The following is an 18,900-nucleotide window of genomic DNA, read 5'->3' as shown; positions in this document are numbered from 1 at the left end:
AAGATGAGGCATGAAGGTTCAGTTAGGGCGCTCGAGAGTTACAAGTTAGCTAGGAAGGACCTAAAGAGAGAGCTAAGAAGAGCCAGGAGGGGACATGAGAAGTCTTTGGCAGGTAGGATCAAGGATAACCCTAAAGCTTTCTATAGAAATGTCAGGAATAAACGAATGACTAGGGTAAGAGTAGGGCCAGTCAAGGACAGTAGTGGGAAGTTGTGCTTGGAGTCCGAGGAGATAGGAGAGGTGCTAAATGAATATTTTTCGTCAGTATTCACATGGGAAAAAGACAATGTTGTCGAGGAGAATACTGAGATTCAGGCTACTAGACTAGAAGGGCTTGAGGTTCATAAGGAGGAGGTGTTAGCAATTCTGGAAAGTGTGAAAATAGATAAGTCCCCTGGGCCGGATGGGATTTATCCTAGGATTCTCTGGGAAGCTAGGGAGGAGATTGCTGAGCCTTTGGCTTTGATCTTTAAGTCATCTTTGTCTACAGGAATAGTGCCAGAAAACTGGAGGACAGCAAATGAAAAAATGAAAATCGCTTATTGTCACGAGTAGGCTTCAATGAAGTTACTGTGAAAAGCCCCTAGTCGCCACATTCCGGCGTCTGTCCGGGGAGGCTGGTACGGGAATCGAACCGTGCTGCTGGCCTGCCTTGGTCTGCTTTAAAAGCCAGCGATTTAGCCCAGTGTGCTAAACCAGCCCCTTGTTCAAGAAGGGGAGTAGAGACAACCGCGGTAACTATAGACCAGTGAGCCTTACTTGTGTTGTGGGCAAAATCTTGGAAAGGTTTATAAGAGATAGGATGTATAATCATCTGGAAAAGAATAATTTGATTAGAGATAGTCAACACGGTTTTGTGAAGGGTAGGTCATGCCTCACAAACCTTATTGAGTTCTTTGAGAAGGTGACCAAACAGGTGGATGAGGGTAAAGCAGTTGATGTGATGTATATGGATTTCAGTAAAGCGTTTGATAAGGTTTCCACGGTAGGTTACTGCAGAAAATACGGAGGCATGGGATTCAGGGTGATTTAGCAGATTGGATCAGAAATTGGCTAGCTGGAAGAAGACAAAGGGTGGTGGTTGATGGGAAATGTTCAGACTGGAGTCCAGTTACTAGTGGTGTACCACAAGGATCTGTTTTGGGGCCACTGCTGTTTGTCATTTTTATAAATGACCTGGAGGAGGGCGTAGAAGGATGGGTGAGTAAATTTGCAGATGACACTGAAGTCGGTGGAGTTGTGGACAGTGCGGAAGGATGTTACAAGTTACAGAGGGACATAGATAAGCTGCAGCGCTGGGCTGAGAGGCGGCAAACGGAGTTTAATGCAGAAAAGTGTGAGGCGATTCATTTTGGAAGGAATAACAGGAAGACAGAGTACTGGGCTAATGGTAAGATTCTTGGCAGTGTGGATGAGCAGAGAGATCTCGGTGTCCATGTGCATAGATCCCTGAAAGTTGTCACCCAGGTTGAGAGGGTTGTTAAGATGGCGTACGGTGTGTTAGCTTTTATTGGTAGAGGGATTGAGTTTCGGAGCCATGAGGTCATGTTGCAGCTGTACAAAACTCTGGTGCGGCCGCATTTGGAGTATTGCGTGCAATTCTGGTCGCCGCATTATAGGAAGGATGTGGAAGCATTGGAAACGGTGCAGAGGAGATTTACCAGAATGTTGCCTGGTATGGAGGGAAGATCTTATGAGGAAAGGCTGAGGGACTTGAGGCTGTTTTCGTTAGAGAGAAGAAGGTTAAGAGGTGACTTAATTGAGGCATACAAGGTGATCAGAGGATTGGATAGGGTGGACAGTGAGAGCCTTCTTCCTCGGATGGTGATGTCTAGCACGAGGGGACATAGCTTTAAATTGAGGGGAGATAGATATAGGACAGATGTCAGAGGTACGTTCTTTACTCAGAGAGTAGTAAGGGCGTGGAATGCCATGCCTGCAACAGTAGTGGACTCGCCAACACTAAGGGCATTCAAATGGTCATTGGATAGACATATGGACGATAAGGGAATAGTGTAGATGGGCTTTAGAGTGGTTTCACAGGTCGGTGCAACATCGAGGGCCGAAGGGCCTGTACTGCGCTGTAATGTTCTATGTTCTATGAGGCTTTTTCCCAGGGTAGAGGGGTCAATTACTAGGGGGCATAGGTTTAAGGTGCAAGGGGCAAGATTTAGAGTAGATGTACGAGAGCAAGTTTTCTACACAGATGGTAGTGGGTCCTGGAATTCGCTGCCGGAGGAGGTGGTGGAAGCAGCGACGATAGTGATATTTAAGGGGCATCTTGACAAATACATGAATAGGATGGGAATAGAGGGATACGGACCCAGGAAATGTAGAAGATTTTAGTTTAGACGGGCAGCATGGTCGGCACAGGCTTGGAGGGACGAAGGGCCTGTCCCTGAGCTGTACAATTCTTTGTTCTTTGTTCTAACGTACATAAAAATATAAACATAGTGCAAATACCACCTCCCTCCCCCACAGGTCCCACCATTACTTAACCCCCTAATCTACACTAACCTAACCCCCTCGCCCCCCCCCCCCCCCCCCTTCTGCTGACGATTAATTATCTACGAAGAAGATGATGAATGGTTGTCACCTCTGGGCGAACCCTAACAGTGACCCTCTCATGGCGAACTTAATTTTCTCCAGGCAGGGAAAACCAGCCATGTCCGATAGCCAGGTCTCCGACTTGGGGGCCTCGAGTCCCTCCATGCTAGTAATATCCGCCTCCGGGCTACCAGGGAAGCAAAGGCCAGAACGTCTGCCTCTTTCTCCTCCTGGATTCCCGGATCCAGTGACACCCCGAAAATCACCACCTCTGGATTCAATGCAACCTTTGTATTTAATACCTTGGACATGACATCAGCAAACCCCTGCCAAAATCCCCTCAGCTTTGGACATGCCCAGAACATGTGGACATGGTTCGCTGGTCCTCCCGCACATTTTGCGCACCTTTCCTTCACCCCAAAGAATCTGCTCATCTGGGCCACTGTCATGTGAGCCTGGTGAACGACCTTGAATTGAATCAGGCCGAGTCTGGCACATGTTGCTGTCGTGTTGACTCTACTCAATGCGTCCGCCCAAAGGCCCTCCTCTATCTCTCCCCCCAGCTCCTCCTCCCACTTTTGCTTCAGCTCCTCGGTCTGCGTCTCCTCCGATCCCATATGCTCCTTATATATGTCCGAAACGCTCCCCTCTCCTATCCATCCTCTAGAAACAACCCTGTCCTGAATCCCCTTCATGGCAGGAGTGGGAAGGTTGGTACCTGTCTACGCAGAAAGTCCCGCACCTGCAGATATCGAAATTAGTTTCCCCCCGCCAACGCAAACTTCTCCTCCAGCGCCCTCATATTCGGAAAGCTCCCCTCTTTAAACAAGTCCCCCATCCTCTCAATCCCTGCTCTCCGCCATATTCGGAACCCCCCGTCCATCCCCCCCGGAGCAAACCGGTGATTGTCACAGATTGGGGCCCAGATCAATGCTCCCACTACTCCCACATGCCGCCTCCACTGGCCCCAGACTCTCAGGGCCGCCACCACCACTGGACTGGTGGACCGTGCCGGCGGGAACGGCAGAGGCGCAGTTACCAACGCCCCCAAACTGGTGCTCTTACATGAAGCCGCCTCCAGACACACCCATGCCGACCCCTCCCCCACCACCCACTTCCTAATCATGGCTATGTTAGCCACCCAGTATTAATTGCTAAAGTTCGGCAGCGCCAGCCCGCCCTCACCCCGACTCCGCTCCAGCATTACCCTCCTCACTCGCAGGGACTTGCCCCCCCCCCCCATACAAAGCCCGCTATAACTTTATTGACCCGCTTAAAAAAGGACAACGGAATGAAGATGGGGAGACATTGAAATACAAACAGGAATCTCGGGAGGACCGTCATTTTCACCATTTGGACTCTACCAGCTAGAGACAATGGGAGCACATCCCATCTCTGGAAATCATCTTTCATCTGATCCACCAACTGGGCTAAGTTCAATTTATGTAGCCGATCCCAATCCTGCGCCACTTGGATACCTAGGTACCTGAAACTGTCCCCAGCCACTCTAAACGGCAGTTCCCCCAGTCGCCTCTCCTGACCCCTCACCTGGACCGCAAACATCTCGCTCTTCCCCATATTAAACTTATACCCAGAAAACCGGCCGAATTCCCCTAAAATTCCCATGATTTCTTCCATCCCCTCAGTTGGATCTGAAACATACAGAAGCAGGTCATCCGCATACAGCGAGACTCTGTGCTCCACCCCCCCCCCCCCGGACCAGCCCCTTGAGGCCCTCAGAGCAATTGCCAGCGGCTCTATAGCCAGCGCAAACAGCAGTGGGGAGAGAGGGCATCCCCGTCTCGTCCCCCGGTGCAGTCTAAAATAGTCCGAAGTCATCCTGTTCATCCGTACACTTGCCACAGGAGCCTGGTACAACAACCTGACCCAGTCAATAAAGACCCTCCCAATTCCGAACCGCCCCAGAACCTCCCATAAATAATCCCACTCAACTCGGTCAAAACCTTTTTCCGCATCCATCGCAACAACTACCCCCCCACCTCCCTACTTTCCGGAGGCATCATGATCATGTTTAACAGCCTTCTTACATTGGCCACCAGCTGCCTGCCCTTAACGAACCCCATCTGATCCTCCACAATGGCTTTCAGTACACAATCCTCAATCCTGGTGGATAAAATTTTGGCCAGCAGTTTGGCGTCTACTTTCAACAGGGAAATCGGCCTATAAAACCAACACAGCTCCGGGTTCTTGTCACGTTTCAGGATAAGCAAAATCATGGCCTGTGACATCATCTGGGGCAGAACCCCCCTTTCCCTTGCCTCATTAAATACCTTCATCAGCACCGATCCCAATTTCCCAGAGAACTTTTCATAGAACTCCACTGGGTACCCGTCCGGTCCCTGGGCCTTACCCGACTGCATGGCCTTCAAGCCCTCCAGTACCTCTTCCAACCCGATCGGGGCCCCCAGCCCTTCTACCAGCTCCCCGTCCACCTTCGTGAAGGTCAGCCCCTCCAGGAAGTGCCTCATCCCCTCCAGCCCCGCAAGATGTTCCGACCTGTACAACCTGCTGTACAAATCCCGAAACGCCTTACTCACCCCTGCCGAGTCCCCAACTAAGTTCCCATTCCCGTCAATAACTTTCCCTATTTCTCTAGCTGCCTCCCTCTTTCTGAGCTGCTGTGCAAGCATCCTGCTAGCCTTCTCACCATGCTCGTATATCGCTCCCCTCACCTTTCTGAGCTGTTCTACTGCCCTCCCTGTGGTTAACAAGCCGAACTCCGCCTGTAGCCTCCATCGTTCCCTTAAAAGCCCTATCTCTGGAGTATCCTGTTGACTTGTAAAATCTCTTTCACCAGTTGGTCCATCTCTGCCCTTTCCGTCCTATCCCTGTGAACACGGATCGAGATCACCTCTCCTCTCACCACAGCCTTCAGCGCTTCCCAGACCACCGCTGCTGAAACCTCCCTCGTATCATTTACCTGCAGGTAATTTTGTATGCATTTCCACAACCTTTCGCACACTGCTTCATCCGCCAATAGCCATGCGTTTTCTTCCTTATCCTTCAAAGTTATCTTTAGTGGTTCGGGTTTTTTTGTACAGAATCTTCAAGTTCTTAGTAAATCATCTATCCTGGTACCATGTCATTTTCTGTAGACTGGCCAAGTGAATGATGAATGACACACCATCTAGTTTAAATAATTTTTCATGGAACAACTGTATGATAAGATAACTAGGATAAATAAAATAATAAAGTATTAACAATAATTAACTATTGTAGAACTACTGCAAAATATGTCTATCCTCCAGCACAACCTACTCCCAACTCCCCAGCCACAGGGTCACATGGTGGGTTTACACAGCCACCTAATGGTCGGAGGTCATGCATAACATTATGTACCAACTTGCCTTATGCATATCATCACAATATGGACTTGAATTGTTAAATCTGCTTCTCTCTCTTGTCATGAGAATGTCGCTTTAAGAAATGGTTAGCTGCACATGTTACTGCAGTGATGTCAGAGTGTGGGTGGAGCTGAGCTTTGGTTCTGCTTTTTAGTTTCACTTTGAGAAAAGCTTGGGTGTGTCTGTCATTTTGGTTTCGTTTTGCAGTGTGTTGCAGCTGAAGTCAGCCAAAGCAGCTGTACTGTTGATCTCTCTGCCATGAAGGACTATCTCTTGATCATTTGGCGAATTCAGAAATTTTAATGTTTTCAGTATTGAATGTAAACCCTGATGTGCTTCTGTTTAAAGGTTTGTTAAGTCTTTTGGATGTTAAAAGGACAGCTTAAAGGATTACTTAGTGTGTATTCTTTGGGGGTTATCTTTGCATACACATCAGGAATCCTGGCAGATGCGGAACGGCGCAATGTGCAAATCGAAAGAGAGGGCCTGGCCGTGATATATATATATATTAGATCTTTTTAAGCAGGGCAATGCAATCCCTCCCATCGCCTCAGCTCGAACCCAATGCCGGGCACTATTGTGGTGGCTAATGCGTACCCCTTCAAACACTGCCCAGGAACGCACATAGCCAATGCTGACACCCTGAGTTGCCTACCGTTGCCCACAAGCTCATCCCCCACCAGTAATGGACAAAGTTGGCACGACTTCAAATTTTATGGATAGCCTGCCTGTATCTGACAAGCAAATCCAGACATTGACCCAGAAGGACTCCACGCTGGCAAACCTACGCCATGTGATCTTCGGCAGTGAAATTCAAGGACACCCTACAGAGGACCTAAAGGCCTTCCTAACTAAACACCAAGAATTCAGCATGGAAGATAGCATCATCCTGTTGGGAGCCAAGTGGTCATCCGTCGCCCAGTCCAGCACCTGACGCTGAAGGGGTTACATAATGGTAACCCAGGGATCTCCAAAATGAAGATGCTCACAAGGAGCTACGTCTCGTGGCCTCTGTTTGACTTTGATATTGAAAATTTGGTAAAATAGTGCCCGCCGTGTCAGGAAAATCAGAAGCTCCCACCATTGGCCATGCTACACCCGTGGGAATGGCCAGGGAGATCTTGGGTACGGGTACAAACGGACTTCGCTGGCCTGTTATGGGGGTCAATGATTTTAATCTTGGTAGTCAAGTCTAAATCGATGGCCATTTATCGGATGTCCACCATGACTTCCAACACCACCATAGAGAAACTCCAGCAGTCATTTTGTACCCATGAGATACCGAGGTCCTCGTGTCCGACAATAGTACCTCCTTCATCAACAGCGAGTTCCAGGTGTTCACAAAATCAAATGGGATGAAACACATCCAAATGACGCCATACAACCCATCTTCTAATGGCCTGGCTGAACGGGCAGTCCAAACATTTAAAAGCAGCATGAAGAAACAGACCTCCAGCTCACTTGACATCAAATTGGCTCGGTTTCTCTTTGATTATAGGACCATGCCACAGACTACAACAGTTTCGCCAGCGGAACTGCTGATAGGCCAACATTTGCGCCAGCCAAAACAAGAGGCTCAGAACAAAAATTACGATACCCAATAGGACCTTCAGGCTGGGAGATACCATCTATGTTCATAATTTCAGAGATGGATCCACATGGATCCCAGGAGTGTGGTGGAAAAGACCACCATTGTGTCATACAACGTCAAGACCAGGAAGAAGATGGTTAATAAAACAAGTGGACTATCCCGGGAGCAGAGAACACTCAACTGCGGAAACTACCCTGGGCAGAGCGACACCCTCAACATCCTTGGAACCTACCTCCAGGTAGAGACTCAACACATGTTAAACCCAAGAGTCATTCCCCCAAGAGGACGAAGACACGGACTCAGAAATGGAGACTGAGGTGACTGAACCGCAGCCGGAAGTCACCATCGAGGAAGAGCCCACATCGGTGGCCATTTGAAACTTGGCTTTGAAGTGACCATTCCCCATCCGCTTCACGCCCCCAGATCCATCTCCGCTGACGATGGATTCAAGGCCGTGTGTAAAGAGGCAAAGGAGGCCTCATCATTGTGGGAGTGAGGGGGAGGATCTAGACTTGGGGAGGTGGGGTGTGTGAAAATACTCACGAGGCCAATGGGGAATCACTCAATGATCTACACATGGGGTCGTGGAGTACAAGATCACATGGTAGTGAGAGGAGGCCCACCCTGCTGGAACCCGTTACCAAGCCTTTTAAATGCCGTCCCAAACCAGAGGTTCTGTTGCTCCGACTGGGGCACTTGTGTTGTACACAGCAGGTGCGGCTTTACTTTTGAGTTTGGAATAAAAATATTTAAAGCTTCATCTTCGTGTCTCCTGGATTGCTAGAATCAGCCATTTCTTGAGATGTGTTGGCAATCTCTAACACCCAACTTTCATCTTCCCAGAGCTAAAAAAGCTGCATCTAAAATTTAAAATGAACCATGAACTAAATATTCACAACGCCAATGAAGAGGGCATGCAATGGTAATCAGGAGACAGCATTGTTTTCTTTGCTGTACCTGCCAAGATGGCTCCAACATTTTCTGCAAGACCTCGGCAACCTACATGGAATTGACTGTGGGAACATCTCTTCTCAGGCTTTGTGTTAATACAGGGAGGTTAATGGTGAGCAGTGTCTTCGTCTGTGGCTGCAATGCAGCAAAGGGACTATACAGATAATGCCTTCTAGCGGGCATATTGTTGTACTAGCCTATTGGATGGTGTTGCGAAGTGACCCAGCAGAACAATTCTCTGTTTAAACACTGTTAACAGAGATTCTGATGAAAGGACCGATTCCTGAAACATTAACCTTCCCTCTTCACAGATGCTGCAGATTTGCTGAGTATTTCCTGCATTTTCTGTTTTTATTTCTTTCTAAATGTTTGTTTCCCCGTTTGTTCCCAATTGTGACACTCTCTTAACTATTTTTGTCCCTCTAGAATTGGCTTGCCCCCGATCTGTCACTCCTACCGTGGTGCAAACGATTTGGGAACTGTTATTTTTCCTTGAAATTCAGGAGTCTTAAAGCAGTGCAAAGCAAATCAGAACTGATTTACACTTCAAGATAAGCTACAGTATGCTAGCATAGTGATTACATTATTGCGCCTGAACTAACAAATGGGAAACATGAGTTCAAATTCCAGCACTGGGGAATTTAAATTCAATTAATTGAATAAAATCTGGAATAATAATCTGATAACATGACACTATTGGATTGTTGGAAAAGCCTATCTAGTTCACTAACGTGAGGGAAGCAAATCTGGCATCCTCATCTGCTGTGGTCTATATGTGATTCCAGACCCACAGCAATATGGTTGACTCGTAACTGCGCTAACAAGTCATTCAATTGTATCCATATAGGCTGCTCAGCATCAGCTTCTCAAGGGCAAATAGGGATGGCCAATGAATGTTGGCATTACCCTACATGAATAACTAAATGAACACCAGCTCCAATGTCTCTCTGATTGGGAATTCGAATCAATATACGTTCATGTCTAGTCCATTTTGTTTTCTTAGCAACATAATCTGGTTTATGTGAACTTTAATTCTCCTTTAGGAATCGTCTTTCTTTCAGGAACAAGAATTGAAAATCTGTCTTACTTTTCTGTATGGCTTATGCAGCTGGATGAATATTCTATCCATAAAGCCAAAAAAACTGCAAAAGGTAAATGTTTTTCTAGTTAACTTAAGACAATATGACTATAACCGGGATCAACTAGTTGCTGTAGTAACCAGGATATAAATCCAAAGATTTTAATCAAGTCTCCTAAATCACAAAGGCAGCAAATGTAATTTATTTAGGTCTAACTCCAATGTAAAATTCCTGGCTCAGAAGTAATCTACTTGCATTTTACTTTTTCTGAAGTTCCATTGGATGCTATAAAATAGACTCAAACCAGTTTTTTTCCCACTGCCCCCATAAAGTAGCACAGTTTCCGTCCAATCTCTTTCTTCCTCTTTCCCCTTCACTGACCAAAATGATTTGCCTAAGCTAATAGCTCACTGTGCAAACAAACCAACCTCTTATTTCAGCCCAAATACATAAAGCTGCTGCACACCTCATTTCTATGTTTGTTTTTAGAATTGGCTTGGCTATCTTCCAACATTAAAAGGTCCCTAAACTAGTAGTCAGCTGAAAGTGAGTTTTTAAAAATCTGTGTCTTATTTTTAACGTTTACAACTTGAACCTTAATACCATAATTCACCTGAGATAGCGAGATGAAATCCTTATTATATTTTAGTAAACTTTGAATATGCCATTTGGAACCTGACCTGTTCCATTCCAAAATTGCCATAAATCTGAGCATTTCTCTGAGGAGTCCAAAGCATGTTGTATTTTTTAATAACTGGACTGAAAAACAGCAATATACTCCAACCTGCGAACAGGTGCTTTTCTTGGAAACCTCTTTCTTAAAATCAGTGGGTGTGCATTTTTAATAGAAAGTCTTTCTTCCAGAATTGCAAATTTCAAGTTTGCAATCTCTGAAAATGCAAAGACTGGCCTCAAGAAATCTCAACTGGGCAGACATTATAAATAATTAATAGTCACCTCTCTTTTTTTAGGAAATCCTCATATGTAACATTTAAGGCTCATTTGCACTATTGCTAATGTTTCGAATTTTATGTGAATTATTACTGGGGATCTCTTCTCATCACGGTCCAGCTTTCTTTGTTTGGTATTACTCTAAAATCCCCTGTTACTGCAACCTTCCTAAGCCTTCCAACATGTTTTTTTACACTGGGTGGTTAAAGATTCCATAGCACTTCCACTGGAGGATGAAGAGTCCATCTGGTGTCCTTTGCAACATTTCCCCCATAATCAAATTAACTACTCACCCAACCCATTACATTTTGTGCAAGTTGCTAGGAAAGAATGGTGCCCGTGTTTATATTCCTGACAGTTGCTGCATTACAAAAGTCAGTAGGGATCATTTTACTTTGGATGAAAGTTTACATTGCACAATTATCAGCCTGAGCACCCATTTAACACCTCTCTTAGTTTTTATTTCCATGAAGGAAATAAAAAAATTGGGTGAAGTAAAACAGGCTGTTTCACACTATCCCACAAAGTTAAAAGGGGCCCCCCCTATGTAAAGTGTTTTAATATAGGTCATGAAATGAAATGAAAATCGCTTATTGTCACAAGTAGGCTTCAAATGAAGTTACTGTGAAAAGCCCCTAGTCACCACATTCCGGCGCCTGTTCGGGGAGGCTGGTATGGGAATTGAACCGTGCTGCTGGCCTGCCTTGGTCTGCGATTTAGTCCTGTGCTAACAAGCCCCTTATTGTCATTGGTCACTGACATTGACAGGATCTCTATAAATGGAATTATCTTTTTCCCCATAAAATATTTTAGCTTAATGCACAAATCAGAATAGTTTTCCTAATATTTTTCCACTTTAATTAAGTATATGCTCCTGATGATGTAATACAGCAATCATGTATTGTTTTAGCAACAGAATTCATTACATTGCATTCCTAAATTGTAACTGCCATCTGAGCCTGGCTGGGAATAACTAAAATATTGTTAACCTTTTTCTCTCTCCTTTCATCACCTCTTAAACATTTGGCTCACAATACATTCTCATGAACAAATGTTAGAAATGGCTACTGTTCAAGTGAATTTTAAAAAAAAAGAATATCATTCATGGGATATGGGCGTCACTGGCTGGGTCAGCATTTAATGCCCACCCCCTGAGGGCATTTAAGAGTCAACCACATTGCTGTCGTTTTGGAGTCACAAGTGGGCCAGACCAGGTAATGTTCACAGATTTTCCGGGTCGCCAGAGCATGACTCTGGTTCTCTGGATTACTAGTTCAGCAGCAATGCCACAACGCCACTGCCTCTCCTTAATCCTTATTCCATTTGTTGCGATTCCCCAGTTGGAACGACTGCAATTCATTGCACATTTACAGTTCCCTTTCTACTGCCTACTGAAGTATAAATATATATCATCAACTACATTACAATCACCATCGCCAATTGACATCTCTAATTGTGCATATAGGCAGTTGGATTGAACATATACTGAGCAGAAACTAAAACTGCCAAATGATGCATTGGTAAGTCATTCTGAAATGTCCAGTTTCAAATCAATTACTTCATTGGGCCTCATCCTTTAGAAATAATCTTTCAGAAATATTTTTCAATATGTTTAAAATGATTGTTTTCTCTGTTGAGAATATATATATATATGTGCACGCTGAGTATATATATGTGCACATCAGATGTAGCCACTGCCCAGTCAGAGGTTTGAAAATATCACAAAGTTCAGCTTATGTTCATTGGAAACTGATGGTGACACTGAAATATCCTAAATATTACTGCACGTATTCCAGGCTACTGAAAGCATTTAATACAGGTGCTCTCTAATATCAAATGTCTTCCTATCATTTAATTGTATGCAACATTGAGCATTTTTTCCACAAAGTAGTTACTGAAATCATTGAAAATGTCTTATTACAAAGACAACGCTTCTTTGTGCAATATATCCAATGCTACATTATACAAATAAGTATTTGTCCTAACCAAATATTTTTTTAAATCTTCTTGTATCACAAAAACACTATTATCACAAAACCATTGTAAGGAGTCTTAACATTTTGAACAGGACCCATTACAGTATCTGTGTTATAATCAATTACCGTAATAGGGTGATAATACAATGCTTAGAAAAAATTCTTCAAAACTATTTGTCGATGTACTATGTACTATGTACTTTTTTGCATTCACTGCAACTATCTACCATTTTTTTTCTACTCTGTATGTACTGTGAACGTTTCCGTGGCTGCAGAAAAATACTTTTCACTGTACTTTAGTGTTGTGTTATGTACTCTGGGATAATACAGGCTGCAACTCGATGCAGCTTTGAGCAAAAGATACTCCAGGCGTTGAAGTAAGTTCAATGTGATTTATTGAACCATTAGCACAGTTCTCTATGAGTTTGACTCTCCTGCTAATCTTGCTGTAGTAACTCAGTCTAACTAACCAGTCTGCTCTAAGCCACGTGGTGGGTGTGATGTTTCTGATCTGCCCCTGTCCTACTCTCTAAGTGTCGCCTGTGGAAAGAGACAGAGCATGTGTGCCCTGTCCTTTTAAATGGGTTGTGTAATGCCCCCTTGTGGTAGTGTCACCTCTGGGTGTCTTGACTGCCCATTGGACTTGTCCTATTCTATGTGTTCATTAGCTGCATGTCATGATGTCTCTGGTGCTCCCTCTAGTGTTTACTTACTTGTACTGTAATTACATTAACCCCTTGTGTATTTACAGTGATGCATATCACCACATTTGGTACATGTGACAATAAATAAATCAAATCAAAATCAAAAAGGGCTGACACTTGTACTTTTCCTCAAGTAATGAAAAGTAGTTGTAGAATGATCTAATGTCAGAGTTTGTATTCAATGTTACAGAAGGAAGAAAGAATATAATAATGAAAGGCCTCAAGTCCAGCAAAAAAGATATGAGAAGAAAATGTTGAAAAATAAAAATAATCACAGGAGGGTAATCAAGATCATTGATAGTAATTTTTCGATTAAATGTACAATTCAGCCATTATGTAAATACTTATTTTGTTTAAAATGTATTTTTAGTGTATCTGAAAAGAGTATTTCTTCAGCATTCAGTGAAGTGCTGCATTAAATTTATAAGTGAGCAAACTTATTAATACATGCAAAAACAATTGATGAAAAACCTGTTCATTGCCAAGACTGAATGAATCAATTTTCCATTGATCTTAAAAGGTAAAAATACTGATTTGAACTATCAGAGTGAATAAAATACAAGTTTTATCATATTTACCTTACCTCAGCCACGCTGCATGTTAATAAAACAGATAATTAAAATGTTAACTTCGGAAATGTTTAATATATATCCCAAACAGAAAGCATGGGATAAGCATTTTGCAATACTCTGAATCATTATTACTATAAATACAAAGTATAAATTTGAGAACAGGATAAAGTGGTTGATCTTTTGTTTATGATGAATGAATATTAAAATTCAATTGTATGTCTCAGTTTTGTATAATGGATGTGTGTTTTAAACTACCAATGTTTAAGGCTTCATTTATATTCCCTCTGAATAAGGTATATCAGAACTGCTTCCTGCTATCCCCAATTAAAGATCTCTTTAATATGCTCCAGATTCTAAAAATTGAACCTCTAGCTTTGCTGTCATGCATATTGCTAAGTACCGCACCATCAGTTTATAGCATATTGAATTCAAGGCTATTTGATACAACGTCAGAGCTGTGGGAAGATAGCTAACTGAACTGTCAAGGAGAAGCTGGTAAGACAAAGAGAGCTGTGCACATGGATTGGCAAACAAATTACAAGTTTATTCGTTCTACAGCATTTAAGCTAGAGATTTGACTTCCAAATCAGTCACAGTATAAACGAGGTACAGAAATTCTCTCTAGATTTGTATCTAGATTTTCTGCTGTGGGGAATTATGAGAATTCTCAACACTTATTTGAGAATAAAATGTCATGCTTTCCATGTCATAATTAGATCTATAAATTATAAATGTTTAAAAGCTGTTCTGGAATATTTTTGTATGATGTTAATGAAACCATGAGGGGGATCTCATAGAAACGTATAAAATTCTAACAGGACTAGACCGGGTAGATGCAGAAAGGATGTTCCTGATGGTGGGGGTGACCAGAACCAGGGGTCACAGTCTGAGGCTATGGGGTCGACCATTTAGGACAGAGATGAAAAGAAATTTCTTGTGAGCCTCATGGAGTAATTGAGGCCAAAGCATTGTATGTTTTCAAGCAGCAAATACACATAACACTTGTGGTGAAGGGGATCAAAGGATATGGCGGAGCTGGTGGGATTAAGCTATTGAGTTGGATGATCAGACATGATCATAATGAATGGCGGAGCAGGCTCGAAGGGCTGAATGGCCTCCTCCTGCTCCTATTTTCTATGTTTCTATAATAAAGAAAGACCCAAACTTAAGCTTTTGAAAGTATATTGAAAGACATGCTGGGGGCTGGTTTAGCACAGGGCTAAATCGCTGGCTTTGAAAGCAAACCAAGGCAGGTCAGCAGCACGGTTCAATTCCCGTACCAGCCTCCCCGAACAGCCGCCGGAATGTGGCGACTAGGGGCTTTTCACAGTAACTTCATTTGAAGCCTACTTGTGACAATAAGCGATTTTCATTTCATTTCATTTTCATGCAATTAAAATGTGAATGAAAAGCACCAAACTCATTATTTCTCAAAAACTGTTTGAAATTAAAGCATGGAATTGCTGTTTAAAAGTACAGCTGTCAAACCATTCTTCCCGTTTGCAACATTTCCATTTGTTGCAGTAAAATTGCCTTCCAAAATGTGATACATTTTCAATCAGCTGATTTTTTTTCCTTTTCCATTTAATAGCTGTTACCATTATTCTCGCACTCCTTTACAAACAACACTACTTAATTTACTGGTCCATTTGATAACAGTCATATTGAAATGAAAGAAACCTGATGTAAAGATTTCCCCATAATTCTGAATTATCAAAAGGTAAATATGATACTGTACTTACTTTAAACATAGAAAATATGCTGTAACTGATTTGTTCAGCCACTAGCCGGACTGTATATAAATTATGTAAAAGCAGAGTGTTTACCGTTGAGGTAATGAGCTGATCCCATTAAGTTGTACAGTAATATCAAAAGACATGGAAATATCAAACCATTCATGTAATTGCCCAACTTGCTAATTTACACACTTCAAATATTATATGCTTGTGAAGGTTTGGAGGCATTATGAGATAAGGTGCTAAATAAATGTAAATATTATATAACATGCAGCAAGGGGAAATTGAGTGCTACATATTTTAGATACACTTACGCCTTTTCTGCGAGACTGCTTGCAAACACGCTGTCACAATATCGCTGTTCTTCTGTAGTTTGTGTGAAAGATTGTCTTTTCTCCTTAATTGGCGAACCAGCTTTGCAGACTGCACAGCAATTCTGTATTTTAGCTCTTCTACAATGCGCTTCAGCTCGTCTACATCTGTTATCAAGAAAAGAAAATTGCATTTGGAAGCACAATGTCTAGATAATTTTAATTACTGCAGAATTCTGGTAATAAGTTCTGCACATTGACTCTTATCAATTTTTACAGGTGCACCATAGAAAGCATCCTATCTGGCTGCATCACAGCTTGGTATGGCACTGCTTGTCCCAAGACCGTAAGAAACGACTGAGAGTCATGAACACAGCCGAGTTCAAAAATGGCTTCTTCCCCATTGCTACCAGACTCCTGAATGACCCTCTTATGGACTGAACTGATCTCTCCATGCATCTTCTCTACTGACTAGCACTACACTCTGTGTGCTTCACCTGATGTCTATGTCTTTGTATTTACATTGTGTATTTATCGTATGTCCTATGTTTTTCATGTATGGAACGATCTATCTGGACTGTACACAGAACAATACTATTCACTGTACCTCGGTACATGTAACAATAAATCCAAATCCCTTGAGTCCCACTAACATTATTTAGAATGCTTGAAATTGTTTCAACATTATCTCCACTGTTACATCTGGTAAAATAGCTCATATTTTCAGATTTTCTTTTAAACTTCCAAATGCTACCATGCTCAGTATGGAAGTCATTGATGAAGAGATGACACCTAACTGCACTGGGAAACCAGAGAGAGCTAGAGGTACAAATCAAGTCCAATCACTGACCTAAATTATTGCTAGGGATTGTTCTCAATTCTGAAATTCCTGTTGCAGGTGCATAACATTTAAAAGAAGCAAACTCCAGAGGCACACCTTCAAATATTAGTGACAGCTGCTCTGATCTGAATAAAATTAAAATAATCTTTGTCACAAGTTACTGTGAAAAGCCCCAAGTCGCCACATTCCGGCGCCTGTTGGGGACACAGAGGGAGAATTCAGAGACTAACTCACTGTCGAGACCGGGACCTCAGTCCGTCATTTCCCCATTTCCATTATCGGTTCAACTGATGGGATGTAATTTAGTGGGAAGAGGAGGACACAGTTTTGACAATCAGATTTTCAGGCGCAATATGTTGAGTTTTAATGCAGGCCCATTAGTGTTACATTTCAGGGATGTGTAAACCTGTCCACGGAAGCTGTCTGTCTGAATGGACACGTTTACCCTCAATTAGCCGTGAGCTCGCTGCTGCCCACGCAAGTGTTTCAGCATTCCAGTTCATTTCCTGACATTAATGGCACAGAAAGATTCGATTATTCGCCTTTACACAGAGCACTGTGTAACACCGCGACGAAGTGGACAAATCGATGTTTTAGAGACTAAACAACGAAGACTGTCTCCAACCCCCCCCCCTCCCCTCTCCTCTCCCTTTTCGTTTTTAACAAGCTGCGGCAATAAAGCTAAATATAAACGCTTGAACTTAAGATATTTTCCAACTCTGAGCTCCTGCGACCCAGGGGCTGGGCCACCTCATTAACCAGTCCCAAATCAAACACGCATCTCAGAATGCCCATGACCTCTTCCTGGCTGTTAGATTTCAGTAACAGTGGTTTGGGAGGCTAGGGTTTGGCTGTCAACTGTCACGTACACTTTTCGTTGGCGTCTGTATATTTGCTGACAATATTTTGCTGCTTAAGGTCAAACAATTTATCCTCGGGTACTTTATGGGGCGTAATTAGTTAACAGTAATAATTGGTTCCTAAGTACGATTTACCGCTCCAATCTTCAGATATTCAAAACACACTGAAAGTTATACTGGCCCACTAATCTTCGCATTGATGTACCCACTTGCACCGATGCATTGCAGGGTTAAGGGGGCACCTGATTAGAGGAAGTTATCCACAGTGGGCACAAATTATTTTTTTAAACAATACCTTTTTGGGCAAGGTACTGCATCTGGTGTTTTGTCGAGTACTGTTCCTGGAATTCCTGCAGGAACATAGATCCTGAGTTGCTCCTTCCCAGGAAAGCATCGGAGCTCGAGGTCTCCGTTGAACTGTCCACACTGTCGATGCTGCGGCCGCTGTAGGCGCAGGAGTCATAGAGCTCGGTCAGTAGGCAGTCCACAATGGAAGAGGGTTTCCTGCAAGCGGAGTTTGCTGCGGGGGATCCCGCCGCCCTCGCCCACTGGTGTGCTGGCCTTAACGTCGAGGGTGACAGGGCGATGTTTGCGCTGTCCGTGGGCAGGAAGGGGCCTTGGGCTGCCGTTCTCTGGCAATCGGCGAACGGCAGCCACGGCGGGGAGCCGGGCACCCCTCCGTCCGATATCCAACCACCCGCTCCTCCGGGCCAGTTTCCGTTGGAGTTGTCGATTTCGGAGAGCTCGTTTTGGGGGAGGTGTAGAGGTGCAGCCATTCTTTCGCCGCTGAGTTGTTGCAAACTCCCCCCAGCCCAGCTCCTGGCCAGGGCAGGAGGGAGGTTCAGGTAGAACGGGAGCTAGTTCCGGGTCCTCTCCATTCTGCTGTCAGGGGAGGCAGTCTCCTACACACCCCTCAATGCATCATGTCCCCTGGCTTCAGACTATATCCATATTCCACTTCAGCTAGAACGCTTCGTTTTAATGAGCCCTTGTTGGATGCACCTTGCAGAACTTTGCACTGATGTGATCCTTGTTGAAATCGTGGATCTTCAACTTCCCCCACCAGCTCCGTGGTACATTCTGTCTCTCACAGGTAGATTTTGTAGCTAACTGCAGTAACACAAACCAGGATACAATGTTACAAAAAAATACAAAGCAGTAATTGAACAAATTCATAGGCAAACCTGCTTCGTGTTTTCAATCAAGAGAGATTTTTCAGGAAAATTGTCCTGTCAGATCTTGTACATTTAAAAAAAATGTATTTTATTACAAACATGTGTCAAAACAGATTACAACAAATAAACACCCCGGGAAACGCACTTCCCAGCAATCAACTATACAGTCTGAGTGAGAAATGGTAAATTTTAGTAACTCGTTAACAATCTTCAAAATGAAGCGTAGTTTAAGCTTAATATG

The 18,900-nt window shown here is 43.5% G+C and overlaps 1 protein-coding gene across 2 annotated transcripts in view; it reads right to left on the bottom strand.

Annotated features, from left to right (window-relative positions):
* Positions 1 to 18,368, bottom strand: part of tbc1d30 (TBC1 domain family, member 30) — a 112,140-nt gene extending 93,772 nt beyond the window's left edge. Inside the window, exons 1-2 of one of the 2 annotated variants that reach the window (XM_072485170.1) lie at positions 17,780 to 18,368; positions 15,787 to 15,951 (exon numbers count right to left, since the gene is read on the bottom strand). In XM_072485170.1, coding sequence (XP_072341271.1) covers positions 15,787 to 15,951; positions 17,780 to 18,260 — 646 coding nt within the window. In that variant the 5' untranslated portion in view covers positions 18,261 to 18,368. The remainder of the gene's footprint in view (positions 1 to 15,786; positions 15,952 to 17,779) is intronic. The other variant, XM_072485169.1, reaches the window with a different exon arrangement.
* Positions 18,369 to 18,900: the final 532 nt, after the last annotated feature.

Source organism: Scyliorhinus torazame, chromosome 19 (assembly GCF_047496885.1).
Source record: "Scyliorhinus torazame isolate Kashiwa2021f chromosome 19, sScyTor2.1, whole genome shotgun sequence".
Classification (NCBI taxonomy): domain Eukaryota; kingdom Metazoa; phylum Chordata; class Chondrichthyes; order Carcharhiniformes; family Scyliorhinidae; genus Scyliorhinus; species Scyliorhinus torazame.
Note: the sequence above shows the minus strand (reverse complement) of the source record. Positions and strands in the feature narration are given on the sequence as shown.